The sequence below is a fragment of the Oryctolagus cuniculus genome, chromosome 6 (assembly GCF_964237555.1).
Source record: "Oryctolagus cuniculus chromosome 6, mOryCun1.1, whole genome shotgun sequence".
NCBI lineage: Eukaryota > Metazoa > Chordata > Mammalia > Lagomorpha > Leporidae > Oryctolagus > Oryctolagus cuniculus.
In genome coordinates, this window is record NC_091437.1 from 60419768 (window position 1) to 60447206 (window position 27439).

At 43.1% G+C, this 27439-nt stretch overlaps 1 protein-coding gene and 2 pseudogenes across 4 annotated transcripts in view; 1 reads left to right on the forward strand and 2 right to left on the reverse strand.

Moving 5' to 3' along the window:
- The first annotated feature begins 508 nt into the window (after nucleotides 1-508).
- The window catches only part of C6H5orf47 (chromosome 6 C5orf47 homolog), a 45728-nt gene continuing 18797 nt past the window's right edge, over nucleotides 509-27439 (forward strand). The window contains exons 1-5 of one of the 4 annotated variants that reach the window (XR_011389906.1): nucleotides 509-867; nucleotides 8833-8918; nucleotides 11619-11718; nucleotides 14175-14211; nucleotides 20601-20665. Coding sequence is in view for 2 of the 4 variants with exons in the window: in XM_051843626.2 (XP_051699586.1) it covers nucleotides 576-867; nucleotides 8833-8918; nucleotides 11619-11718; nucleotides 14175-14179 (483 nt within the window). In the remaining 2 variants the exon portion in view is untranslated. Of the gene's footprint in view, nucleotides 868-8832; nucleotides 8919-9627; nucleotides 9741-11618; nucleotides 11719-14174; nucleotides 14212-18518; nucleotides 19157-20600; nucleotides 23698-27439 lie in introns of those variants that run through there. The other 3 variants (XR_007918566.1, XM_051843626.2, XM_017341584.2) reach the window with 3 other exon arrangements.
- Nucleotides 9691-10703, reverse strand: LOC100338472 (nucleophosmin pseudogene; annotated as a pseudogene).
- On the reverse strand, nucleotides 22951-23669 carry LOC100343453 (mRNA turnover protein 4 homolog pseudogene; annotated as a pseudogene).

Here is a 27439-nt window from a genome sequence, read left to right on the forward strand (position 1 = left end):
GGGACATGCTGACATCATTTAACTGACAGCATGAAGAGACCAAAACACTCAGTAAGGATACATGCCTTCAGAGGTGTCAATACGGCATGACGCAGCTTTGACCTAATCGGCAAGTATAGTATACTGGACCCCAAACTTCCGCATCACTTAACAGATCTGCGTTCCTTCTCAACCAAGCATCAAGCATCTTCTTGCTCCCTCTACCCTCCCTCTCGCTTCAGCCTCCCACCTCCCCAGACGCCACAGAGCGGCGGGCTCCCTGGTCCCTCTCCTGTCCTCCTTCCTCGCCCATCCCCACGTCCCTGCCTGCCCGCACGGTGGCCCGCTCTAGCCCTTGGCACCATTTCCAAGGTGGGACCCTGGTGGTACCTCTCGGTCCGCACCGCACTGCCCCCAGCTCACAGCAGCCCCCCTTGCCGCCCACTCAATCAGCTCAGCACCCCCCTATGCGCGCAGTGGTCTCACTCCAACACATAGCAGCGCCCCCCCCGCCCCAAAATGGTCCAGCCCTCCCACCCCCTCCTTGGCCGCTGGTTGCTGAGGGCCACAGTGGTGGCTGCGTGACAGAACCCACAATGGCGGCAAAAGACCAGAGGCAGAAGCAGGGCCAGGGGCGGGCGCGCTTCGTCTGTGTGACCCGCTTCGGCTCGCACCAGTGTGGCAGCGTCTTGCAGCTGGGCGGCCGCCAGTCTCAGGGGGTTTCGTGCCCGGGGCTGGAGGCACACGACAACAACGAGGAGGAGCCGCTGCCACCGGAAGCCGCGGTGGCGGCCCCAGCGGCCCCGGGCCTGGGCGCTGAGGCCTCCACCTCCTCCCAGGGGCCGGCGCTGCGAGTGCGGAGGAGCCGCGGGCCGCCGGCGCGTGCAGGTGGCCGGGGCGCCGGGGCGGGGCGGGGCGGCCACCTTGTCCCGGCGTCTGAGGGCCCAGGGCGGCCCTGGTGTCGGTGGCTTCTCAGGCCGCGGGTGAGCGGTCGGTCTGGTCAGCCGGCCAGGCCGAGGCTGCCCGTCCGTCTGTGAGGAGGCCGTAGGCTGGGGGTGGCCGGAAAAGCCCTTAATTCACTTGCAAGGCTGCTCTGCAAAATGGCGGCCGCGGTAGAGACGAGGGTCCTGCAAGGCGACGTGATGGAGCGGAAGCCACTGAGGGCCGCCAGGGTTTTGAGGCCCTGGCTGCTCTTGGCTCCTTTGAAATTGTTCAGCAGGGGCGACTGGCATGCGCAGGGCGTTGTCAGCCCGTGTGAAAGCAGCCAGTGCCTTTCCACTTCTCCTGTCTGCTTTGGTGTCATTCAGGAAGGCTTTCAGGAAGACTTGTCTCCTTATAGAGTTTACCAGATTACTAAGTTTATTTCTATGAATTTGATCTATTTTTGCTGTTGTCCATAAGGGTTCCTGGTCCGTGATGCCCTCTGTGTACGGAAAGCGTGTTGCTCAAAAAGATGAATAAGTTAAAATCAGTTTTGTTTAAGATTACATTGTGCACGGGGCCTGCACTGTAGTGCGGTGGGTTAAAGCCCTGGCCTGCAGCACCAACATCCCATAGGAGCACTGGTTCAAGTCCGGGCTGCTCCACTTCTGCTCTGGCTCTCTGCTATGGCCTGGAAAAGCAGTGGAAGGTGGCCCAACCTTGGGTCCCTGCACCCTCTTGGGAGACCTGGAAGATGCTCCTGGCTCCTGGCTTTGGATCTACTCAGCTCTGGCTGTTGCAGCCATTTGGGGAGTGAACCAGTGGATGGAAGACCAATTCTCTCTCTCTCTCTGTCTCTCTCTCTGTAACTCTTCTTTCAAATAAATAAATCTTAAAAAAAAAAAAAAAAAGATTACAATGTGCAGCTGGTTAAGCTACTGCCTATAATGTAGAGTCCCTGCCACTCCACTTCCCATCCAGCTTCCTGTTAAGGTGCCAAGTGCTTGGCTCTCTGTCCCCCAGGTGAGAGACCCCGCAGGAGTTAGTGGCTCCTGGCTGCAGCCTGGGGCCATGTGATGAGTGAACCAGCAAATGGAAGAGCTCTGTCTTTGTCTTTCTCGCTGCTCCCTACACTCTCTTGCTCTGTTACTCCGCCTTTCAAATAAATCTGAAAAAATATGTATGTTTTGAGAATGCTTGACAGATTTACATGTTCTAGTCACTACCCGCACGTCGTGATGTGGAGCATTCCCCTCACCTTAGGGGCTCTTGACTCTCTTTGAGAGCCCTTTCCTCTACTTGCACCATTTTTTTTAAACAGGTTAACTGAGATATCATTCACAATGCATGCAGTTCAACCACTTAAAGGACACAATTTTGTAGTTTTTGCCTATTCACAGAATTGTGTAGCCATCACTGTAATCTATTTTAGAATCCTGTACTGATTTAGCAGTCATGCACCATTCCCTCTCACTTCCACTAACCCCAAATTCCAGCCCTGAACTAGCACTTGCCTACTTTGTGTCTCCATAGATTTTCTTTCTTTGAAGATTTCATTTAAATGGAATTATCCAATGTGCAGGCTTTTGTAAATTCTGTCACTTGGCCTATTGAGTTTCATGTGTTACTTTTAGATCCTATAAATTCACCAAATTATCTTGTTATTAGAATTTTATCCTTGATTCTCATAATTTTCCAGGCACATTTTATTTATAAAAGATCATTTTATTTCTCTTTATCCATTCTTAGGTCTACAATAGATTTATTTTACATAATTGTGTTAGATAATGATGAGTACAAGAATGAACAGTATTGGAGATAGTGGACATCCTTACTTTGTTCTTCTTGATTTTAGTGGAAATGCCTCTACTGTTGCCCTATTAAATAACATATTGGCTTTGGAACCAAAACATGTATTTATTTGAACTATTAAAAAAATTCCTCAATATTAAAATTATTTATTTTTTCGTCATGAGCCAGTGTTGAATTTTGTCACAAGCTTTCTCAGCTCTATGAAGATGATCCTATTTTTTCCTCAGATGTATTAATATGTAATATGATATAAATGAATTTCCTGGTATCAGGTCAACATTGCATTCTTGATATACTATTTTTAATATGTTGTTGGGCTTTGTTTGCTAATAATTTGGTTAGATATTTTGGATGAGATACTGCTCTGTAGTTTTCCTTTCTTTATGCTTGTTCACCTGGCTTAGGTATAAGGGTTATTCTTTATAAAAATATTTACGGATTTTTTTCCTTGTGTTTCAATACTCTGGAATAACTTATGGAACACTGGAAAGCCTGGTAAAATTCTTATATGAAACAATTTGGTCTAATACTTTTTGTGGGATAATTCCTTGAAAACTTTTTTCTATCTTCTATGGAAATTGGTCTGTAAATTCTGATGGGTCAGTTTTGGTAATCTGTGTTTCCTCAGGCAATTATCTATTTTATCTTATCCATTTCATCTAAGTTTAATGTATTTGCATAGAGACCTGAAAGTAGTGACTTAAGCTTTTAACAAATTTTCTTGTGTTTAATGGTTGTTTTCTTCCTTGTCATTTTTATTAATTTATCTGTGCTTTCTCACTTTTCCTTGATCAAATCAGACAATATTTTGCTCATTTTGTTAATTTAAACAAAACCAAGATTTTGATTGATTTAAAATTTATTTATTTATTTGAAATGTGGTGAGAAGAAAGGCCTAAATGCTTCTCCCCTAAATGCCCACAACAGCCAGGTCTGGGCAAGGCTGAGAGAGAGATAGAGACCCTCTGCTGGTGTGCTTTCCAAGTGCTGGCAGTAGCTGTGGCTGGGCCAGGCTAAAGCTAGGAGCTGGGCACTCAATCCAGATCTCCCATGCAGAGCGGGAACCCACTTACTTGAGCAATTGCCACTGCCTTCCTGAGTCTGCATTAGCAGGAAACTAGAATCAGGAGCCAGAGGAGCACTTGGGCCATCCTCCACTGCTTTCCCAGGCCATAGCAGAGAGCTAGATCGGAAGTGGAGCAGCTGGGACTCGAACCAGCGCTCATATGGGATGCTGGCACTGTAGGCAGGGGCCTAGCCCACTATGCCACAGTGCCAGCCCCATGAATTAACTTTTCACCACTACTTGAAGTAAATCTCATGGATTCTGATATGTAGTGTTTTTATTATCACTATCTGTTTTAAAATTCTGTAATTTTCAGTGTGGCAACTGGCGTTGCTTAGCAGATTTACATTTTTTACATTTCCAAGGTTTTTCTACTTTTGTTTTTGCTGATAAACTCTAGTCCCACTGTGTTGTGACCAGAAAGTGTTGAATGTGTCTGCTTTATAGATTACTGGTGTTTTCTTTGTGACCTAATTTACAGCCCTTCCTTTTTCTTTTCCTCCTCCAGAAACCATGCCATTGGAAGACTGTCCCTTTAAATCTTGATTGCCTCCTTTAAACTGAGTTTTTCCCACCAGATTGCATGCTTGCTACATGTGGTGTCTGGTCCTTTAAATTGCATACTGAAATATCTACCCTGTCATCTGTGCTCTGACCTTCCTGGTTATTGTCTAGTATCTGCAGATTGAGGGTGAGTTTAATCTGTCTTTGTAGCCAGATCAGAGGCCAGAGACTGGTTACAAGGAATTGCAGCAGTCCAGAGGAAAGACAAAGTAAGGCACTGGCAGTGGAGGCAGAATGGGCAGGATCACACAACTACGTGAAGGAGAGAAGGAGGAGTTGATATCAGGTCTGAAGTCTCTGTGTTGGGCAGCTGGGGGAATGGTGGAGACATTGACTTCAATGCTTGTGAAATCAGGAATACACACACACAGTCAAGTGAAGGGGGTTCTGGGAAGGACATTTGAATCAAGCCCAAAATTTCCTTTGTCCTTAGATTTTATGCAGTTTTGAATATTTTTAATGTAGATATTCATTACATACTTATGCCTGGCTTTCTTTGGGGAACAAAGGTGAATTATCCGTCCAACAGTGTTCATTTAACATGCACCACATTGTGAGTACTACAGCAGATGCTGGCCACCCAAATGTATCAGACAAATATTCTGTTCTCAGGGGGGTGTATATGTGAATAATGGGGATATAAGCTTGTCGGGAGAGTCTTGTAAGAGAGACTTGAGGAAGGGCTTTGATAATCAAGTTCAGAGAAAGAAGCGTAGAGGCAGGAAACCAGGGGACGTGAGGAGAGAGAGGGCTGGTAGAACAACAGAGATCATCAAGGGCATCGGCTGTGAAAGCATAAAGACATTATCTTGGCTCTGTCATCTATTAGCATGCAGTGTGGACTGTGGACCATGTTAGTTAACTGCTCTGATCCTCAATTTCCTTATCTATAAAATGAGACTAGTACTTCCTACCCTGAAGGGTTTCTGTGAAGATTAAATGAAGCAGTGCATGCAGAGCCTAACACAGTGTTTGGCACATTGGGTAGAGGTTTTGTTGTTGTTGTTGTTGTTGTTTTAATTTAAGGCTTGAAAGGTAGATTGAAGTCATCAGAGATAAGTTCACTTCTGGAAGATAAACTCATAAGCTGTTTGTAAGATGTACTGGAATTTAGATATCCAGGAGCAAGTCTGAGTGATGAGGCTGGCGTCCTGCCCTCATGGAACTTGGGAGATTTAGTCATAATTTATGTAAAATATAGGGTGATGAATGCTATCGTGGAGGTACAAATGGATGCTTTGGAAGTGGTGAGTAAGTTGGAGATGAGAGAATCAGGGAAGGTTTCCTAGTGGTAGAATCACAATAAGATTTATATATGGGCTAAGGCAGGAGGGAATTCTAGCTGAGCAAAACGTCTGAGCAGAGCACAGCGCATGGATCAGGGATAGACAGTGGTGAGGGAGGAACTAGAAGTACTGTTGGACTTGGTCAGCGTGTGTGGAAAGAGGGCTAGAGAAAAAAATGTGTCAGGACCAAATATGCTAGAACTAGTGTCAGTGAAGAAGTGGAAAAAACAATCTAGTTTTTTTTCTTTTTCATATTCTCTATACTTCTTGACAGATTTTAGATCTCTAAGTAATTAAAAGTAGACTTGATGGCTCTTATTTTATCCTTAAGGAATACAGGTCCAGGTTAGGTAAGATTTAAAAACAGCATTTGGGAATGATGCAAGTACAGTTAGCATTTCCATGGTTGTCCATATTTAGAGGGAAGGAAGCATCCGGGTAAAAGGAGATGAGGGTTTCCTAAACTTGTTTTCTTATGTCGTATCTGTGTATCATCTGTATTGACATTTACTTCATACATTTATTTAAATAGGTGCATTTTCTCTCTTAACTGAACTTCTTCTAAGAGTACTTTACATCATTACCTCAGTGGAAAATCTCTACCATTTGCCATAAATAGAAATAAGCCAAATCTAATAAAGGAAAAACAGTATTATTACATTCTAGCTAAATACGTTGTCTGCAGAAGAGTGTCTGCATCCAGAAAGGGAGATTAGCGTCTCGGGGAAGTCTAAATGATACAGTGGTACCATACTCACATCTTCTCCTTGACGCAATCAGAAGATTAAAAAGAATAGGCCAAGGAAGGAGTTTCTTACCATGTGAGTTTCTTACCCTGTGTTCCTTTAGTGCTAGGTCTGTACCTCACCGAGAATCAGTGGCACGCTTCTCACAAATTGGAAAATTCCATTTTAGAGCATATTCTAGTTCATTTGGCAGGGGAAACAACCCACGGTGCATATAATATCTATAGAATTAAACAGAGGACCTCTAGTGAAAAAAAACTTGTACTCCAGGGCTGGCACTGTGGTATAATGGATAAAGCTGCCACCTGTGACGCTGGGATCTCATGTGTCCCGGCTGCTCCCCTTCCGATCCAGCTCCCTGCTGATGGCCTGGGAAAGCAAGAGAAGATCCCAAGTGCTTGAGCCCCTGCCACCCACAAGGGAGACCTGGATGAAGCTCCTGGCTCCTGGCTTCAGCCTGGCCCAATCCTGGTCCTTGTGGCTATTTGAGGAGTGAACCAGCAATTGGAAGATCTATCTCTGTGTCTCTCCCTACCTCTCTCTGTGTAACTCTTTCAAAATAAATAAATCTTTAAAAAAAAAAGAAATCATAAATCATACTCCTCAAGTGAACAATGTGATAAATCCTATCACTGAGCATAGGATCCTTTTTGAGATCAGAGAAGGCTCCCTGGAAAGCTAACTACTGAAGAATGGAAGAAAGCCAATTGTATGGTGGTCACAGGGCAGAAAAGAGGTGGGGAAGGGCTGAGTTGGGGAGTGTTCCAGACACAAGGAGATGAAGTGTATAGGCTTTCAGGGAATGCACGCTCATTGTTTTATAATTTTGTCTTTGGACTTGAAAACCCTTACAGTTTTTTTTTTTTTTTTAAACATCACACAATTGTCTCTTAGGTCTGTCTCTGTGTCTCTGTCTTCCTTTAAAAAAGATTTATTTATCTATTTGAAAAACAGTTACAGAACAAGTTAGCGAAAGAAATCTTTCATCTGCTGATTCACTCTCCAAATAGCCACAACAGCCAGGGCTGGGCCAGGCTGAAGCCAGGAGCAGCCATTGGGAAGGCATTGAAGGCAGTGGCTCACCCTGCTGCGGCACGAGCCCGGCCGTCTAACCCTTATAAAGCAGCATGGTTTAGTGAGTAGAGTCAGGAAATTTATTCACTCTAAAAACCTTTATTAGTACTAAGGTGTGTCTGGTAGTAGTGTCAATAGGACATAGATGGCCATTGCCCACCAGGTCATAGCTTAGGAGAGGAGACACGTTATGAACACATGATGTAAGCATGTGCCAAGTGTTGGGAAGAAAGTGTTCCACGAGTCAGTGCTTGCTGTATGTGCTTGAAGGAAGACGTTGCAGAGGAGCTGACATGTGAGCTGTCCTTTTCTCTGTGTGTGTGTGTGTGTGTTTTTTTTTTTTTTTTTTTTTTTTTGACAGGCAGAGTGGATAGTGAGAGAGAGAGACAGAGAGAAAGGTCTTCCTTTTGCCGTTGGTTCACCCTCCAATGGCCACTGCGGCCGGTGCACTGATCCGAAGGCAGGACCCAGGTGCTTCTCCTGGTCTCCCATGGGGTGCAGGGCCCAAGCACTTGGGCCATCCTCCACTGCCTTCCTGGGCCACAGCAGAGAGCTGGCCTGGAAGAGGGGCAACCGGGAAAGAATCCGGCGCCCCGATCGGGACTAGAACCCTGTGTGCCGGCGCCGCTAGGTGGAGGATTAGCCTATTGAGCCGCGGTGCCGGCTATTCTGTTTGTTTTTTCAAATGAGCTGGTGTTGAACAAATGGAGAATTTCCTGACAGTGTACAGGTGTATGTATGGATCCGGACACACGTAATGTTGTAGCATGTGCAGAGGCTGCCAGGCTAATAAAGGAGGGCACTTCAAAAAGCTAGTGGAAAATAGAATTAAGAGATAAAATCATGTGAGCAAAAAAAATTTTGAAATCCATACACTGTTTCCCCATGATAAACATTTTCCATGAACCTGAAGAATCTAGTATATGCATAACTACCAGGTGTTTTGTGTAGTTCAAAGTATAATAATATATTTGGAGAAAAGTGATATATATATATATATATATATATATATAGAGAGAGAGAGAGAGAGAGAGAGAGAAAACTGGAGACTACAGAGCTACCCTGGGCCAATATGTGGTTTCTGGCATTTATTTGTTACTCTGTTGCTGACTTTTTGGAACTCACAAATTAGAAAAGAGACTGAACTAGGTGGATGATTTCCTGGGTACTTAAAATGTTGTTTGTCTCTAGTTTTCTTGGTTGTTTTCAGAATATTAGCTAATTGGTAAACAAGTCTTACCTAGACTTCAGAAAAACACCAAGTGTAAAATCCTGAAAGAGAATTCAAGAGCCATTTCTACCGTCTTTATTCTCAGTGTAGTAAATCCTTAAAAAATACATGCTGTTGATATTTCACCATTTCACTCCATTTTTTAAAAATTAGGTTTAATCCGGAAGGATGCAGATGGAAAGTTCGATTTCCCCATACCATTGAATGAAGCTTCCAAAATCCTGAAGAAAAAGAAAAAGGTATACTGTTGTCAAGTGAGCAGTGTTTGAGTTTTAGATCATCCTCTCTAAATACAAATGTGTGAAAATATTCAAGACAGTGGAAGTAGCTGTATCTTTTGAATAATTTAATCTTCTAAAGTGAGGAAGCAGAAGTAATGTAGTAGAAATCCATCTGGTTTTGGAAGTATTTATTAACCATAAAGAATGATCTTTTCAATGTTTAAAGTTATCAAATTTTTTAAATCAAAATGTAACCCACTGGGAGATTTTGAAAAGTATATATATCATCCACAGACTATAACAAATTGTGATAGATAATGTAGTTTAGGAAGAAAATAATGGATTTCATAGAAAAGAATCATGTATCTATATTGCTGTAATGTTGCTTTTTTTGAAAGACAAAGAATGCATATTAAGTTTCTGGTAGGAAATCTGACAAAGATGAACCTTTATTGCCGAAACATTCTCACCACTGGTTATCCAAGTGTCATGGTAACTTGAGTGTTTTAAACATATTAAAGTTATATGTTTACTAATTTTTAATTGACACCATATATTTTATACTTTAAAGAAATTGTTAATTGATAATAACACAAAAATTATGGTATTTCTGAGCTTGGAGTTTTTTTTTTACTTTATTAAAATACTGAGTTTGTTTCACATGTATATTTGTCTCCCCGCCATTTCTATAACTGACCACTGATGCTTCTGTGTCCTATCGTTATAGTCCATACATACTTAAAACCAAGCGAAGGGTAGAGTTCCATTTTTAAAAACTAGACAAGCATTTTGGACAACACATTCTTGGCAATGGAACCTGAACAACAGTTATCAAACACGGTAGGAAAAGTTCTCACTCTGCATTATAAAAAGGACAGCCAGATATCAACTGTTACAGAAATGGAATAAGACCGAAAATTTTAACAAAACATTTAAACTATTTTCTTAATGAGACTTCCTCCACTCCCAAAGATCTTGAATAGCCTCCTAGTCAGACATCCGGAAGCAGTACTTCACATAATCGATGAATTTGGCTTCCACTTCCGGAAGAGAACCACCTTTTTCTATACTTGCTTGCATTTTTGCTTCAGTGTCTTATCCAGAACCAGATCCTTTTGGTGTTTTAGGAGGTTTTTTTTTTTTTTTTTTTTCTGTTTTTTGAAGGGTTCTTGACCTTTTGATCTTAGTGTTGATGGTTTTGAGTCTTTCCCATTCTGGTTTGATTTTTGTACATTTTTGGCTGGGGTAGCTCATATAGATTTCTTCAATGGAGCTTTTTCTTCGGTTTCCTCATCATCTTCATCATCATCATCATCTCCATCATCTCTATCAGCAGCAAGCTTTACTTTTTTCTGTGGTACCTTGCTGCCGCCTCTGGGGCAGACCGCTTTGCAGGTACACTTAATACTTCACATCCTCTTCCTATTCGCCTTCTGACTCTGCATCTTCCTCCACACCTACTGAGTGCTGTCCACTAATATGCACAGGCCCTGAACCACACTTCAACCTTACGACCACAGGTGGTGGTATTTCAAAGCCCCCAACGGAACCGTTGGCTGTCCATTTTCAAAGTTGCCAGTGTTACTTGAATTGGACTGCCTTCCTCATTGGTTGTCTCTGCTTCAGCAATGTGCAGTTCATCCTTTGCCCCAGCGCCTAAACTGGCTGTCCTTAAAGATAACTCGTGCTCAGTTTCATTTGTCCACTTCAGAGTGATACTCTTTGTCGGCCTTTAGTTCACAACCAAAAAGATAGTTCTGGGGCCTCAGTGGGGCTCATGTCCACATCTATCGAACCTTCCATGAAGTGGAGGGACAAACTTAGGTGGGAGAGAATGCAGATGGAGATAAGACGCCCACTGCTGCAAAGAACAGCCACACAGGATGGAATCACACCAGGAGGAGGTTGTTTGATTTATAATTCATGTATATTGAAAAATAGCAACCCAAAGTGACTAACCTTGTACTGAATGTATTTTGAGTGAGTATGTAATTTTCCTGCTGAACTAAGAAATATTTCTACCAAGAGCTTTTGGGCAGGGAGAAAAGAGGATTAGCCAGTATTTACTTTTAACCACATTGTACCAGGCACTGGAATTAGTACTTTGTGTACATATTTTTCAGTAATTCTAATAACCTAGTGTTTTAAGCCATTCCTAGTGAAGAATAAAATATTTTCCCAATGTCAAATAAAAGTAGCAAGGCTAGTGTTTGAGTCTAGATCTATCTGTTTGGAGTCATAGTCCTCATTTTTTTCAATTCTTGTGTATTCATGCTCTCTGGTAATTGTGCCAAATTATGTCCTAGGAGAACTATCTAATTTTTAACTGGAATAAAATACATTAAAAAAATCAAATCATTGCCCAGTGGTTTAGATATAGGAAGAAATTTGCCATTTTTATTACCTTTGGTAATTGAATGTGTTGGAACCATTTAAGTAGGAATTGCTTGACATTGCTGTCTAAGGAAAGCTCATCCAGGACGGATTCTTTAAATCCTATAGAGAGGAAATTCTAAGAAGCTGGAAGTAAAGATCAGAGATTTCAGTGATTCTGGGGAAACAATTACATTTTAGCTTTAGACCTCTAAGTACTGATATTGCTTTATAGTAATTATATCCATGGACATGTGTTACAGTTGACTCACTCCTAATTGCCTCTATCAAAATATATTCCTTCTTCTCTGTTCAGCATTCCTTAATTATGCTTATCTTTTTAAGGTTTCAGTATGGAATAGCGTATACAAGGTCATTTCCAAAATGCTTGAAGAAAATGAAAAATATAGACTTAGGCTAAAATGCCAAAAATTATCTAATGCAAGTAAGTAAACACAGTTTTTGATGTATTAAAGGGGACTGGCTTTTGTAACAGTTTAGTTATCCTTGAATCATGTTAGACTGGTAGTTTTCTTGCCACATGCAATGTACTTAACTTCTGTGGTTTGGATATTAGTTTGGATATTGAATGGTACCTAAGTTCCATGTGTTAAATGCCACCCAGAGTCTTAGGTTAATTATCTGAGATGGTAGAAACTTAATCTGGGGCCGGTGCTGTGGTGCAGTGGGTTAACGCCCTGGCCTATAGCACCGGCATCCCATGTGGGTGCTGGTTCGAGTCCCAGATGCTCCACTTCCTATCTAGCTCTCTACTATGGCCTGGGAAAGCAGTAGAAGATGGCCCAAGTCCTTGGGCCCCTGCACCCACATGGGAGACCTGGAAGAAGCTCCTGGCTCCTGGCTTCGGATCAGTACAGCTCCGTCCATTGCGGCCAGTTGGGAAGTGAACCAGCAGATGGAAAACCTTTCTCTCTCTCCCTCTGCCTCTCCTCTCTCTGTGTAACTCTGACTTTCAAATAAATAAATACATCTTTAAAAAAAAAAGAAACAACCTAATTTTGATGTTTGAAGTGGAGATTTTTAGAGGTGATTGGATTGGATTGGGTCCTTCAGATGGGTTCACCATGATGAAACCATGTAGACAGATAGACTCAGGTCCCTCTTGTCAGGTGGTGCTCCACGCTGCTTTGGGACTCTGACAGTGAAAAGGCCATCACAGAGAACAAACCAGTGAGGTCTTCCTAATCTTGGACTGTGACTCTCCAAAACTATGAGCTGGAACTAGCTTGTCTTAGGATTTCATTGTACAAACAGAAAATTGAATAATACAAGAACTATAGACATGAGATTACCATGTTCTTATTACTCATCATAACTAAAGGTATGGAATATATTCAAGTAAGAATATAGAGTAGACCACAGGTGTAGAATGAGTGGAGGAGTGCAGGAGGTTACTGAACAAAGGAACACACTGTTAAGTGTGAATCTTAATGCCAACTGTTAATAAAAATTACAAAACTCACCCATATGAATTAAAAATTTTAATGACAATATAAAATTATACATTCTGTGTCACTGGATTCATGTGGTCATTTCCTCTCTATGAATACTGCAATCCAGTTTAATGCATTTAACAGAATTTGTCCTTGAGGTATGATCTTGATGTCATTATTTTATTACTGTAAAACAACTCATGTTTTAAACTACTTTAAAGCTGCATCAATACTGAACTGATATTGTGGTCAGAGCAAAATTAGTTGTAATCTACTATGCAAATTAAAATAATTGGAAGTTCTGAATTTTCAAAAAATTAAGTTGACTAAAATTTATGTAACTAATAATGGCATATGAATTTACAAATCAAAAGTTACTTCTTTCCTTTGCATGCATGTCCTAATATACATTCTGTCTTGAGGAATGCTTTGTGGGTTCTGAGTACAGTTACTTGTGACACCTATTTGACAGTCAGTACACCTGCAGTATTTAATTTTGTGAGGAATATTTTCATAAGATAGTCATTAAAACAGAATACCATCTTGCAAAAGTGTAACATTCGAAATTTATTACTGCTTAACGAGTATAGTATTGCGTCAATAGTACTATAAATTGTCTGCAAAAATGACAAATGCTAGCATATAAATCACACTCAGGTAAGTGATCTTCTATTTAACTTACCTAGTTAAGAAGAAGGATGAAGCAGGAGCAGGGGTTAGAATGAAGAAAAATAATCACAGAATCACAGATTTTTTTTTAAGGTTTTTTTTTTTTTTTCTTATTTGAAAAGCAGAGTAACAGAGGGAAAGACACAGAGAGATAAGAGATCTTCCATCTGCTGGTTCACTCCTCAGATGGCCATGGTGGTGGGTCACCTGGGTCTTCCACTTAGGTGGCAAGGACTCAAGTACTAGGGCCCTCTTCTGCTTTCCCAGGCACAGTAGCAGGGAGCTGGATGGCAAGCTGAGTGGCTGGGTCTCTAACCAGTACTCGGATTTGGGATGCCAGTGTGGCAGGCTTCATCTTAACCTGCGGTGCCACAAAGCCAGCCCCAGTCACAGCTTTCTTAAAAGGATGTTTAGATAAGTAATGTGTAAAACGCCTTGTCATTGTTCTGAGTTCTAATCCAGAGCACTGTATAACCTTGAATTTGTCAGGTTCTTTTGTGACTCAGAGGTCTTTTACTAAACATACAGTCATTTTGTAAGGATTATTTAATAACTTAGAATAATATACTGTGTTTTTTCAGAAATAGCTCATAAGCAAAAGTTCCCTTGTAATTCATTTTTTGCATTGTAATTTTAAACTAGATTGCAAAAACTTTTTGAAAAAGCTAATAATTGTACTTTAAAAATGTGGGTTTTTTTATTCCTTAATATGTGTGTAGTAATGAGAAAAACAGTGCTAACAGCCAACTTGAATTTTCCTTATATTTTGTGTTCCTAGGCTGACAAAATATGATGAATCTTCTTATCATCTTCTGGTAAGAATCCCTTTAGATAATAAAATTGAGGTTTTTTTTCCCCCTTCCTTTTTCTATCCTACCTTCTTCAGCCTTTAGTGTGTACCAGTTTTAGCCTGTTTCCTTCCTCAAGTTCACTGTCTGGCACATATTAGTTAGATGACAGTTATTTGCTGACATTTAAGACTTCATTTGTTTTATTTATTTATTTAGACAGGCAGAGTGGACAGTGAGAGAGGTAGAGACAGAGAGAGAAAGGTCTTCCTTTTTGCCATTGGTTCACCCTCCAATGGCCGCCGCGGCTGGCGCACTGTGCTGATCCGAAGGCAGGAGCCAGGTGCTTCTGGTCTCCCATGGGGTGCAGGGCCCAAGCACTTGGGCCATCCTCCACTGCATTCCTGGCCACAGCAGAGAGCTGGCCTGGAAGTGGGGCAACCGGGACAGAATCCGGTGCTCCGACCGGGACTAGAACCTGGTATGCCGGCGCCGCAGGCAGAGGATTAGCGTATTGAGCCGAGGCGCCGGCAGAGACTTCGTTTAAACCTCATCCCTGTTGGGCTGTTGAAACTACTCTCTCTATGGTCCGGGTTTTTCCTCTTCCATTTCCTCTTTCTCCTCCTCTTCAGCTCCCTGCACTCCCTCCTCCTCCTCTCCACTAAGTTCTCTTTCTCTTTGAACATGCTGTCACATTTAGCACGAATTACCACTGCTCCTGTAACTTCATTTTCTCTTTCAGTGTCTTGCACACTGTGATATGGTCTTGTTCTGCCTCTCTGACCATATTTTCTGTATATTTTTAATCTGTCCTGTTTGCTGCCACCTAATAACAAATGCCATCCTAGGATGTTTACATCTGTTTACATATTTACACAGATATTTTAGCTTCAGTTACTCTCTCCAGGTGTATGATCCTTAAATCTCTATTCAATCCCTGATCTCTTGTCACGTGCTTTTGCTTTTTCTTTAGGCTGTTTTTATAGTTACTTTCTAATGCCGCGTGCTTTAAATTGAGCATATTATCTTTCCCTGTTCTTTTCAATTGTGCCTCAAATTTACTGATTACCTGGGCTTATTCAGCTTTAAGGGAGAGATTACATTCAGCTTGGTGAGATCTGGAAAGTAATAGTGAATAAGGTAGGCCTTGGGAAAGAGAAATTAGACTTTTGTAAGTCAAAGTGTAAGGAGGAAAGTATATTTTAGACATAAACATGAGCAAATTCATGGATTCCATGAAAGTGTTTAGGGAATGTATGATTTGATTAGAGATTGTTTAAGATTGATTGAATACAGGCATACAGGTATACTGAGGCTGTATTTCAAAGGTCTCAGCTAAATGCTGGGCCAAGGGTTTGTACTAGATTCAGCAAGCTATGAAGAAATATGGAGCATTTTCTCATTTTTTTATTCTGGTGGTTTAAAGTGGACAGAAATGTTGTAAAAATAATACAAAGTACTCCAGTGTACCTTTACCGAGATTCAGTGATGTTTAGCATCTTGTCACATTTGCTTCCTCTTTTCATTCTCTCTTTCCCTGTGTGTACCAAGTATTTCCAATAACACTTTACTGTGTGGCCACAGAACACCAGTATCTTTTATATAATCCACTGCAGTTATCAAATTCTGGAAATTTAACATTGACTTAAAAATTTCATGTAATTTATTTATACTTCAGTTTCTTCCCATTATCTCAGTATTTTAATGGGATATTTTCTCTGGTACCAGATCCTTTGGTTTTCTCAAATGTGTAATAATTGTTCAGCCTTTCTTTGTGTTTTCACAATACTGACATTTTGAAAGAATGCTGGCCTGTTGGTTTTCAGACCGTTCCTCTGGACTGACTGGTACCTTCTCATGCTTTGACTCATGTTAAGCTTTTTGGTTGGAACATTGTACAAAGAATACTTCCTTTTTAGAGTATCATATCTGGAGCCTTGTAATCTTCTTTGATCCATTTTCGATAATGTTAACTTGTTCATTTATAAAAGTTACTACTTTTCCTTTTTTTTTTTTTATTTTTTTGACAGGCAGAGTGGACAGTGAGAGAGAGAGAGACAGAGAGAAAGGTCTTCCTTTGCCGTTGGTTCACCCTACAATGGCCGCCTTGGCTGGCGCTTCGTGCTGATCCGAAGGCAGGAGCCAGGTGCTTCTCCTGGTCTCCCATGGGGTGCAGGGCCCAAGCACTTGGGCCATCCTCCACTGCACTCCCGGGCCACAGCAGAGAGCTGGCCTGGAAGAGGGACAACCGGGACAGAATCCGGAGCCCCGACCGGGACTAGAACCCGGTGTGCCGGCGCCACAAGGCGGAGGATTAGCCTAGTGAGCCGCGGCGCCGGCCCTACTTTTCCTTTCTTAATAAAGATTTTATGGAGAGATAATAAGAGACTATGCAAATATCCCGTTCATCAATATCTAGAACATTTTGAAGAACTAGCACTATAAAATCTGCATTTTAGAAAGACTCATCTGGTTTGTGGAAAGGTTTGGAGTGGAGTTGAAATAGGAGATAAAAAACAAAATCTGGGGGTTGTAATAGCAGTCCAAGTAAAGAGTGAAATGCGAGCACAGAGGTCAGAGAGGAGACTGCTGATGACGAGTAGTGGATGAGAAAGATGACGTTGAGTTCTGAGAATGAGGAAATAAGAAATAAAGAACTCAGGAGAGGGTCTGTGTTGTGGCACAGTGGGTTAAGCTGCTGCTTGCAACGCCAGTTTCCTGGCTGGGCACTGGTTCCTGTTCCAACTGCTCCACTGCTGATCCAGCTCCCTGCTAATACTCCTAGGAAAGCAGTGGGTTATGGCCTAAGTTTTTGGGCCTCTGCCTCTCATATGGGAGACCTGGATGGAGTTCCAGGCTCCTGGCCTCTGCATGGCTCAACCTCAGCCACTGTGGCCATTTGGGGAGTGAATTGGCAGATGGAAGATCTCTCTCTCTCTGTCTCTGTCTTTGTAATTCTGCCTTTCTAGTAAATAAATAAATCTTTTAAAATTTAATTTTAATTAATTTTTAAGAGATTTAATATAATTTGTAGATACAAGTCTAAGAACAATGATATTCCCTTCCTCCATCCCTGCCACCCTCCTTCCTTCTACTTTTTTTTTAGTTTTTGAGATAACATTTTAAAATTGCATTACAGTAAAAAGGCTTCCTACTTCATAGAATAAGAAGTTTAACAAGTTAAAAGCAAAAAGATTCTAGTTTAGTGAGACTATAGACAATGGCTACAAACAATAATTGAATGTATAAATGACCATTTCACCCATATAGAATTTTTTTGTTAATTAGTCATTCATAATTTCTTTCAATGAAATAGAGCCAATGACAATGTAACGGCTATATATTTCCTGTGTGGTTACAACATAATTAAATAAATCTTTAAAAGAAGAAGAAGAGCTCATTTTATAAAGGTACTAAGTTTATATTTGACATGCTGAATATTAGGTGATAGTGAGGTACCTAGGTAAAAATTCCATGCAAGCAATGGGAAGTACTGTATTGGAGCTGGAATGCTAACCTGTAGTGCATGGAGGTCATGTGTCATTCTAACAGCAGCTGTAGATGAAAACCCCAATGTGAGGATGCAGAGAACTGAATGCATAATGTCTAGGGTGAAGAGGAATTTTCAGTTTTAGAGTTGGGATTCCAGGGGCTTAATCACTGGATCAAGACTCATGAGAGAGGCAACTGTAGAGCCACGGAGAGTGGCTAAAGACACTTGCAATTCAGAGAGGGCCAAAGCCTTGCTCAGGGAGAGTGCAGGGGTACACAAGGCAGGAGGACAGAAATATGTCAGCTGGGAATCTTTTAGGAGTTTCAGCACAAGGTCAAAGTGATGAGCGGATCTAAGCAATGACCTTGCTTGTGCGTGACTGCAGTGGCCTAGAGATAAAGGTTGGTGATGTAGTGTTTGTGACACAGTTCTTGTCAGTGCTGCTGCTGAAGTCACTAAGTGTTTTGGTAGAAATTGAAAAGGGAAAAAATACAAGTAACATTGAAAATGAATCTTGATGTGAATGGAATGGGAGAGGGAGCGGGAGATGGGAGGGGTGCAGGTGGGAGGGAAGTTATGGGAGGGAAAAAGCCATTGTAATCCATAAACTGTACTTTGGAAAATTATATTTACTAAATAAAAGTTAAAAAAATACAAGTAACATGTTGAGTCCGTCAGAAGCACTTTATGGTCAGTTGGAGAAAGGAAATGTCATTTAAACACTACATACAGGGAGTGGCCCAACTGTTTTTATCTAGTCTTAGTATGTTAAAAATTTTCAGTGACTACTAAGTATGATACTTTATATTGACAAGATTCATTTTTATCACCTTTTATTTAGGATTAACTGATCTTTGGATTTGTTTCCCAGAGAAGATTATGGAAAGTTTAAGGATGCAATGTTAAATTGAATTATAATTATTTACTACTTTCAGTGTGTTGGAATTTAGACTTTAAAAGTTGTGTGGAAATACTACCTTCTTTATATTAATTGTATTTCTCTTAAAGGTAACAAAAGTTTTAGTTAACAATAATTGTATGCATACCAGTGTTATTTTCAGAATGAATATTTACCCTATATACTTTAAGATTAATTTTATCATTAAAATTAAAATTAGCATATCATTACAATTGTATGCATTTACAATTGCCAACTTTTCCCTGTGTTAGTGAGTCATAACTTCTGCTTTATTCATTCCTCATTTTATTTTAAAATTCTTAAAATTTTATGTTTAATTAATTTATTTGAAAGGCAGGGAGATACAGTGAGAGAGAAAGAAAGGAAAGAAGGAAGGGAGGGAAGAAGAAAGAAAGGCAGGAAGAAAGAAAAAACAAAGAAAATACACGCTCCAGCCTCTGGCTAACTCCATAAATGCCAGGAGCTGGGAAGGCCGGCAGGTCTCCCCTGTGGGTGGCAGGAACCCAATTACTTGAGCCATTACTGCTGCCTTCCAGGGTCCTTTTTAGCAGGAAGTTAGATCCAGGAGCTGGAACTGGGTTTTGAGCCCGGATTCTCTGATTTGGGAAGTGTGTATCTTAACCGCTAAGCTAAATGTCTCTTCCCATCCTTTCATTTAGATGCAACTGTTTTAAATTAAAATTGGATTCATTTAAACTATTTTTGGCTTCCTTTTTCTAAGCTTCTCAATTATTTTATGATGAAAAACTGTAATTTATGCAGCAACAATTATTTTGGGTGTTTAAACTAGTGATTATTTAAATTAAAAATAAGCATTTATAAAATGGATATATTATAATGAACTATATTATAACAAAATATTTTAGGAAAATATTTGGGCCCAAATTGGAGGAGACACCCTTTTCCTTGCCAATCTTCTAATTAATAGATACATTATTTTCAAGTTAATAAATAAAAGATCTGGAACTCTGAATATCATTTAGAAATATTTTCAGTAAAGTTCCTTTATTTTCTACTTAACATTAAATAGTAATCAGCTATTAGTTATGCTGGTTTTTCTGCTTTTTGCTCGTGCACTTTCCCTAAATTTAATCAAAAGCTTGGTGGAACCGGAAATTCGGGGGGAAAGACAGAAAGACTTGCCATGACCACACTCTGTGCACTAGTTGCTTCTCTCCCCTGAGGGGTAGGGCCTTTGCTTTTACATCTGGGGTGTTATGGTGATAACATCTGTTCCTCTTGGGGGCAGTGAGAAGCTGAGTGCCTCACTTCTCTTGTGACGACAGAAGATGCTACCAAGTGGCAATGCACACCATTCTCATGAAATAGTACCTGATTTAAGGACTGCTACATAACTCATAGTTTTATTGTTGGCTATAGTTACAAGTTAATCATCTCATAGGAAAACAACAGCCTAGGTGTTGGGCTAGTGTAGTCTTCCTGCGACTGTTCACCAAATCCATCTGTTTGCAATTGAGGGACACATTACTCAGGATCCACAGTTCCCTCATGTGGAGTGCCAGGCAACATCGTTGGAGTATGCTGGGTAGACTTTCAGGTTGCTGAACCCTTGAGTGAAGAGTTGCATTCTAGCATATACAATTTAAGTCCTTTGCAAAATGAAATCTGTTTATACTATGATCTTTGCTGCATGAAATTTTTTGGTGAATGTAAGGATTCTGTTTGCTTCAATGTGTTTTTGTATTTATGTGACTTATATAACTTGACATCATTAAGTAGTCCGTTTTAATTCATCAGAAAGTCAGTATTTATTAGATTTAAAATATGAATCTAATGCTGGATGCACACTTACTGTTATAAACCACACAATAATGAAGACTCCATTGAAATTAATATTCTAAATACTTTAATCTTTATTTAGTATGTTTTGTTGAAAATGTATTAAATTTCTGCTTCATTAAACACCATATAATAAACATTTTTTGATTTTTCCTTGCTGACTTCTTCCAACTTGTGTTTTGAACTGTGTCATGAGTGTTTCAGGCTTAGCTACCCGGGCTGGGAAGGAGAAGAAAAGGATCTTCCAGTAGTCTGAATGGAAGACTTTGGTGAGTACAGAATAGAGTAGAAACACATCCATACTTCAGAATATTCCAGCTCTCCTGGAGAATTTCAGGTGAGCTTTGGAATTAGAAGGAAAAAAACAATGAGATCTTTTGACACAGAAACTAAAATACAGGGTATTTTCACATCCAGTGTAAACTGAAGGAAAATTAAAATTCAGGGAAAATCTAGGGTAACCTAAGAATCTTTGTGAGTCAGCTTATAAGATAGTAAAGGAACAGTTTTGAGTTTGGGAACAGGTCTATGGCATTAGAGAGGCCGAGAAGCCTGGGTGTGGAAGGGAGCACAGCCCGTGCTCAGCATTTTCTTATGGAGAGAGCGCTTGGCTAGGCCCTGGAATGCAGCTAGAGCAGTGCCCGAGTTCCTAAGTCAGGACCGCATCCCTGACAGCCGTGCAAATGTACTTCTCCAATTTCCTACCCCCATGGGCACAGCTGACTCACCACGCAGCTGTGCCGGGCTGTGAAGCGACTCCTGCATTTGTAGAAGACTATTCTTTGCCACAGGGAACTGCCAGCCAGTGATTAAGCGTGGCAAGCATAATAAGGCAGGCACACTGCTATGAGTCAAGCCGTAAAGGCTGCTCATTTGCCTTGCTGAAGCAGTCATTAAACTGCAGCAGACACGGAGTCTAAGACTTTCCTGCCCGATCATCTTCCCTTCCCTCTTTCCCCTGCAGACAGGCCTTCGTCATGGCGCAGTGGCTCTCCTAGGCTCCCCGGCTCCCTGTCAGTTTTTCCACACAGACATTGCCCTAGAAAATAGCTTGCACCTCTAATTCTGCCCTGGTCCCATCTTCTTAAGGACCCAAACTAACAGAAGTGATGTCAGGAATGGTCCAAGAAAACCAGCAGTGAGATGTGGCACTGGAGTTCGTTAATCATCAACCAACTGGCAAAAAACTGTTTTCCTGAGTGGATTGGAGAGTACCCTGCATGTTGTGATGGTCTTATTTGAAAGATTTCATCAGATATTACTTGGAAAAACTTCCCAGTAGGGGGTAATGCCTTTGCCGTTAGGATGCTACAGGAAAATAATGTCTCCACAGATAGTTGGACAACTACTACTATGTACATTAACACCTTCAGAGAGTATGGTAAGAAGCAGGTGTTCATTAGAAAGCAGATAAAGAAAGGGTGAGTGGGGCCAGTGCTGTGGTGCACTGGGTTTATCTGCTGCCTGCAAGGCCAGCACCCATATGTGCACTGTGTTGAGGCCTGGCTGCTCCACTTCTGATCCAACTCCCTGTTGATGTGCCTGGGAAGGCAGTGGAAGACAACTCAAGTGTCTGGGCTCCTGCCACTCATGTGGGAGACCTGCATGGAGCTCATGGCTTCAGCCTGGTTATTTTATTTATTTGAAAGGCAGAGTTATAGAAATAGAGGGAGAGACAGAGCGCTTCCATATGCTAGTTCACTCTCCAGATGGCCACAATGGCCAGAGCTAGGTCAAACAGGAGGCAGGAGCCTCTTCTGGGTCTCCCACATGGGTGCAGGGGCTCAAGCACTTCAGCCATCTTCCACTGCTTTCCCAGGCCATGAGCAGAGAGCTGGATCAGAAATGGAGTACCTGGGACTCAAATCGGCACCCATTTGGGTTGCTGGTACTGCAGGTGGCGGCTTTACCCACTACACCACAGCACTGGTCCCAGTAAATAAATCTTAAAAAAGAAAAATCATTGTGAGAGCCTCTGGTGATAAAATACCTTTATCTGGTGCAGTGGAAAAGCAGACCTAGCCAAGTGACAGATAGAAGCTGTGATCATGAGAGATGTATGCGTGGAGTCTGCTTATGTCAGGAAAGTCTGCGATGCCAGAATGTATGCTGGCGATACCTGATCGATTCCCCTGCACCATCACAGTTGGCAGAGGTGTCTTGCCCCGTGCCAGAAGGTTCTGTAAGGAGTCCTGTCCCTCTGTAGGTACCTTCATCTGGAGCTGCCCTTACCTCCTCTCCTGGCTACCAAGCCATAGCTAAGGTTAAATCTCAGTCTAACACAACTGGAAAGGAGGGAAGAGATAGCACACAGAAAGAGCTCCAATGATTAGCTAGCATGTATTATCATAAGCAATAGGACTATCATGGACTGGATTTTTTTTTTTTTCCGGGGAAAAGTCTCTCGTCCACAGGGAATGCCTGTGGGTGGAGTTTATTCTTTGCAGAAGCACAGTCCCCGTGGCCCTCCCTTGACTTCAGTCACAGCAAACTGAACAGCTGCTCCCGGCACCGCCGCACGTCCAGCCAAGCCCTGACGTCCAGAGGCCCCAACTCAGTCATTCTCGTCTTCCTCCGACTCTGTCGCTGACTCGGACATGCCCTCTGGCAAGTCGTCTCCCATCTGTTGGAACCTTCCAGACTGCGCATCCCACATGTATGTGATGGTCACCTTGAACTCAGCCATCTCTTACCCAAAAAGCTTCAGGACCCGGGCCTGCTCCGGTGTCAGCACGTCGCCCTCCTTGCAGACCTCATAGTCAGACAGCAGGGTCACCACACCTCTCTTGAGAACAGTGGGCAGGCCCAGCTGCCTCAGCTGTGGCTCCATGGAATGGGGGAACTGCTCCAGCGGCCCTGGGTCCAGGTTCACAGTGAAAGTGGCTTTGTTCCCAGCTCGCGCGTAGTCCATTTCCGCATACTTTGTGAACCACTCATTCACCTCCTCCTTGGTGCGGTCTGTGAAAAGGAGGCCGACTTCACCTGCAACTTCTTGCTGACCTGATGCAGGTTATCTTTGTACTTATCAGCCGGGCTCCGACCCAAAGCCACCATCATCACCTTGTTTTTGCCAAAGAACATCCGGCTGTGCTTCCAGGCGTTCCGGATGTCTTTCAGCTTGTTGTTCCTCATGTTGGCCACGGAGAAGAGGAACAGGTACTTGTACGTGTCCATGCATTTCCGCAGCTTTTCTATCAGGTTCTGTTTCAGCTCCAGGCCCTTCTTGGCAGTTTTGGTTAAGGACACTTTCTTGTCCCACTTGGACTTGGGCATCGCGCTGGAGCCACGTGCGGCTGAAAGTGGTCCATGGACTGGATTTTAAGTGTGCTTGATCAAAGGGGTTAAAATATGAGACTGTTGATAATGAGCCAAGGACTGGGGGCACGTTCTTGGAACTCCTAAGATTATGGAATTATCAGTTCTGAGTCCATATGGATACTCCAAACCATAAGCATCTTCATGGTCTCCCTGTGAGAGTGGGAATGTCCAGGGACCAGGTAATAAATGGAATGCTGGTTAGAAGTCTGGCTCACAATTGGCCCAATGGGCCTACAAAGCTACTTCAATGGTCATATTCCCAGTATATGATTATATCCCCTGCCTGTATCAGAGTCCGGAAACATGTCAGCAGCTGTTTTACAACAGCTATTTAATTTTATGCTGTGGACAGCATGACCTTGAGCCAGAATCCCATTTTGGAGCCCATTTGCAGGTACCTAATTGGCATTGCCATACCTGGCAGTTGGAGTAAGCCCCATAGTGGATACTTGTTTTATGGAAGGGGAGTTACAGTAGGGAAGGGCAGGAAAGATGCCTAAACTGTCCTCTCTGTGGCTCACTGGGCTAATCCTCTGCCTTGCGGCGCCGGCACACCGGGTTCTAGTCCCGGTTGGGGCGCCGGATTCTGTCCCGGTTGCCCCTCTTCCAGGCCAGCTCTCTGCTGTGGCCAGGGAAGTGCAGTGGAGGATGGCCCAAGTGCTTGGGCCCTGCACCCCATGGAAGACCAGGAGAAGCACCTGGCTCCTGCCTTCGGATCAGCGCATGGCGGCCATTGGAGGGTGAACCAACGGCAAAGGAAGACCTTTCTCTCTGTCTCTCTCTCTCTCACTGTCCACTCTGCCTGTCAAAAAAATTAAAAAAAAAATAAATAACTGTCCTCTCTGACCACAGTTGAGATATCGATAAAAAAAAAACAATATGGCGTAGGGTGGGGTCGGGGGAGGGTTGCAGAGATCAGTGCCAGCAAGAAGGACCTGAGGAACTGCAGAGGGTGACAGACACAACCAAACAGTGGCCCCTATGTTGGTGGCGTAGGATCATGGTGTGTAGCCACTGGTAAAGCAAATGCATTCGTCAGAAACGGCTGCATTTATGTGACACAGACGATTTTTACTCAGGGGGCCTGTGTTGTGTCACAGTTGTCTAACTTGCCAACCACGATGCCGGCATCTCATATCAGAGTGCTGGTCTGAGTCCTGGCTGCTCTGCTACCCATCCAGCTCCCTGCTAATGCACCTGGGAAAGCAGCAGAAGATGGCGCAAGCACTGGGCACCTGCCACCACATGGGAGACCCGGATGGGGTTCCAGGCACCTGGCTTCTTCCTGGCCCACCCCTGGCTGCTGAGGCCATTTGGAGAATGAGCCAGTGGATTGGAAGACCCCTTTCTGTCCGTCTCTCCTTTTCTTTCTGTCCCACCCTGCCTTTCTAATAAATAAAAATAAATCTTTAAGTCTTACCTTAGGACTGTGCTGACTTCCCTACCTTTCCTCATAAGACAGTCCCCAGAGACCCGGGCTCTCATCCCACAGACCAGCACACTGATCCATTACATGCATAACCCAGCGCCAGTCAGGATGGCACACTGGAGATCCTGGTAAGATGTGTGTTCTCGAAGAATGGGGGCTGGATTCTACAAAGATTCAGGAACCTGCTGGAACTTTCAGTGAAGATTTTAGAAGTCCAAAGAAGAAAAATTCAGCGACAACCAGTTGTCAGTGTTAGGGCATGATACCCCCTCCACAGTAAAAACAGAGTGCTTCTTTTTTTTTATATATATATAATTTTTTTTTTGACAGGCAGAGTGGACAGTGAGAGAGAGAGAGACAGAGAGAAAGGTCTTCCTTTGCCATTGGTTCACCCCCCAATGGCTGCCACGGCCGGCGCGCTGCAGCTGGCGCATTGCGCTGATCTGAAGCCAGGAGCCAGGTGCTTCTCCTGGTCTCCCATGGGGTGCAGGGCCCAAGCACTTGGGCCATCCTCCACTGCACTCCCTGGCCACAGCAGAGAGCTGGCCTGGAAGAGTGGCAACCAGGACAGAATCCGGCGCCCCAACCGGGACTAGAACCTGGTGTGCCGGCAACGCAAGGCTGAGGACTGGCCTAGTGAGCCACGGAGCCGGCCCAGAGTGCTTCTGATATGGTAAAGATTAGATAGAGGAGCCGGCGCTGTGGCAAAGCAGGTAAAGCTGCTGCCTGCAGTGCCACATCTCATATGGGTGCCGGTTTGAGTCCCAGCTGCTCTACTTCTGATCCAGCTCTCTGCTGTGGCCTGGGAAAGCAGTAGAAGATGGCCCAAGTCCTTGGGCCCCTGCACCCCCATGGGAGACCAGGAAGAAGCTCCTGGCTCCTGCTCTGGCCATTGCGGCCGTCTGGGGAGTGAAGCAGCGGATGGAGCACCTCCCCCAACTCTGCCTCTCTCTCTGCCTCTGCCTCTCTGTAACTTTGCCTTTCAAATAAATAAATAGATAATTTACAGTTCATGAGCTGGAAGCTGCACCTCCGCTTTGTGTTGTCGTGTTCATCAACCTGCCAATCAAGGGACCCCTCCCAGGAAGTACCTCCTACTTGGGACATGGGGGCGGAACCACGTAAACACTTCCGTTTTTCTCAGTGGGTAAAGAGCTAGGAAGCGCGGAAGCTCTCTCTCCTCCGTGTGGACTCAGGACGAGTAGAGCAGGGTATGATAAATCCCTTTCTTTAGTTCCTTTTCCCTAAACAAAGCCCTAATGGGCCTGTGTCTTTTTCTCACTTTGTAACAAAGTTTATCACGCTGCTCGCGGTGTTTGGGCCTGTATTTAGAATTCACTAAGTAAAAGGTAAGAACCTGGAAAATTTATTTAGGCCCTAACCTAGCTCATAACATTTCCTGAATTCCTTGCACAAACTTGAAATGCATAACATGGTGACTTCTCTGTAGGCCTAGATGATATATTCCTCTCTTAGGAATATTTAAGGATTTTTATTTATTTATTTGAGAGTTACAGACAGAGGGAGAGACAGAAAGGTCTTCCATCCTCTGGTTCACTTCCCAAATGGTTGCAACAGCTGGAGCTGCACCGATCTGAAGCCAGGAACCAGGAGATTCTTCCGGGTCTCCCACACAGGTGCAGGGGCCCAAGGACTTGGCCACCTTCCACTGCTTTCCCAGGCCATAGCTGAGAGCTGGATCAGAACAGAAGCAGCAGGGACACGAACTGGCACCTACACGGGATGGCAGCACTGCAGGCGGAAGCTTAGCCTACTGTGCCACAAGGCCAGCCCCTCACCTAAGAATATGGATGCGACCCATATAATAGGTGACACAGAAGGTTGTCAGCTTTGAGTGGAACCCAGTGCGGGAAAGACTGCAATAGGCCTAGACTGTGGCACAAGTGCCTGCTGCTCGGGTCACAGGATCTAGAGGACATCACAGTGTTGGGGATGTTGGTGGTGGGAAAGGATGTTAAACGATGCTTATGGAAAAGCTACAACAGACTCCAAAATGGGATGATGATCAACGTCACGCTGTTCACAGCATAAAATTAAGTGTCTTTTGTTAAACAGCTTCTGACATCTTTCCAGGCTTTGATATAGACAGATTGCTTAGCCAGGGGCACCCAGTGATTAGGTACCTGGAATTTCATTTTATAAATAGGATTCTGTTGGACCTAGCAAGTGAAACAATTAGGGTACCGGCAGCAGTCATAAAATGGAAGTAGTACACGTGGGATTGAAGGCTGGGCAGGAACAGAGTAGGAACAAGCTGCACGAGCAATTAACCTCG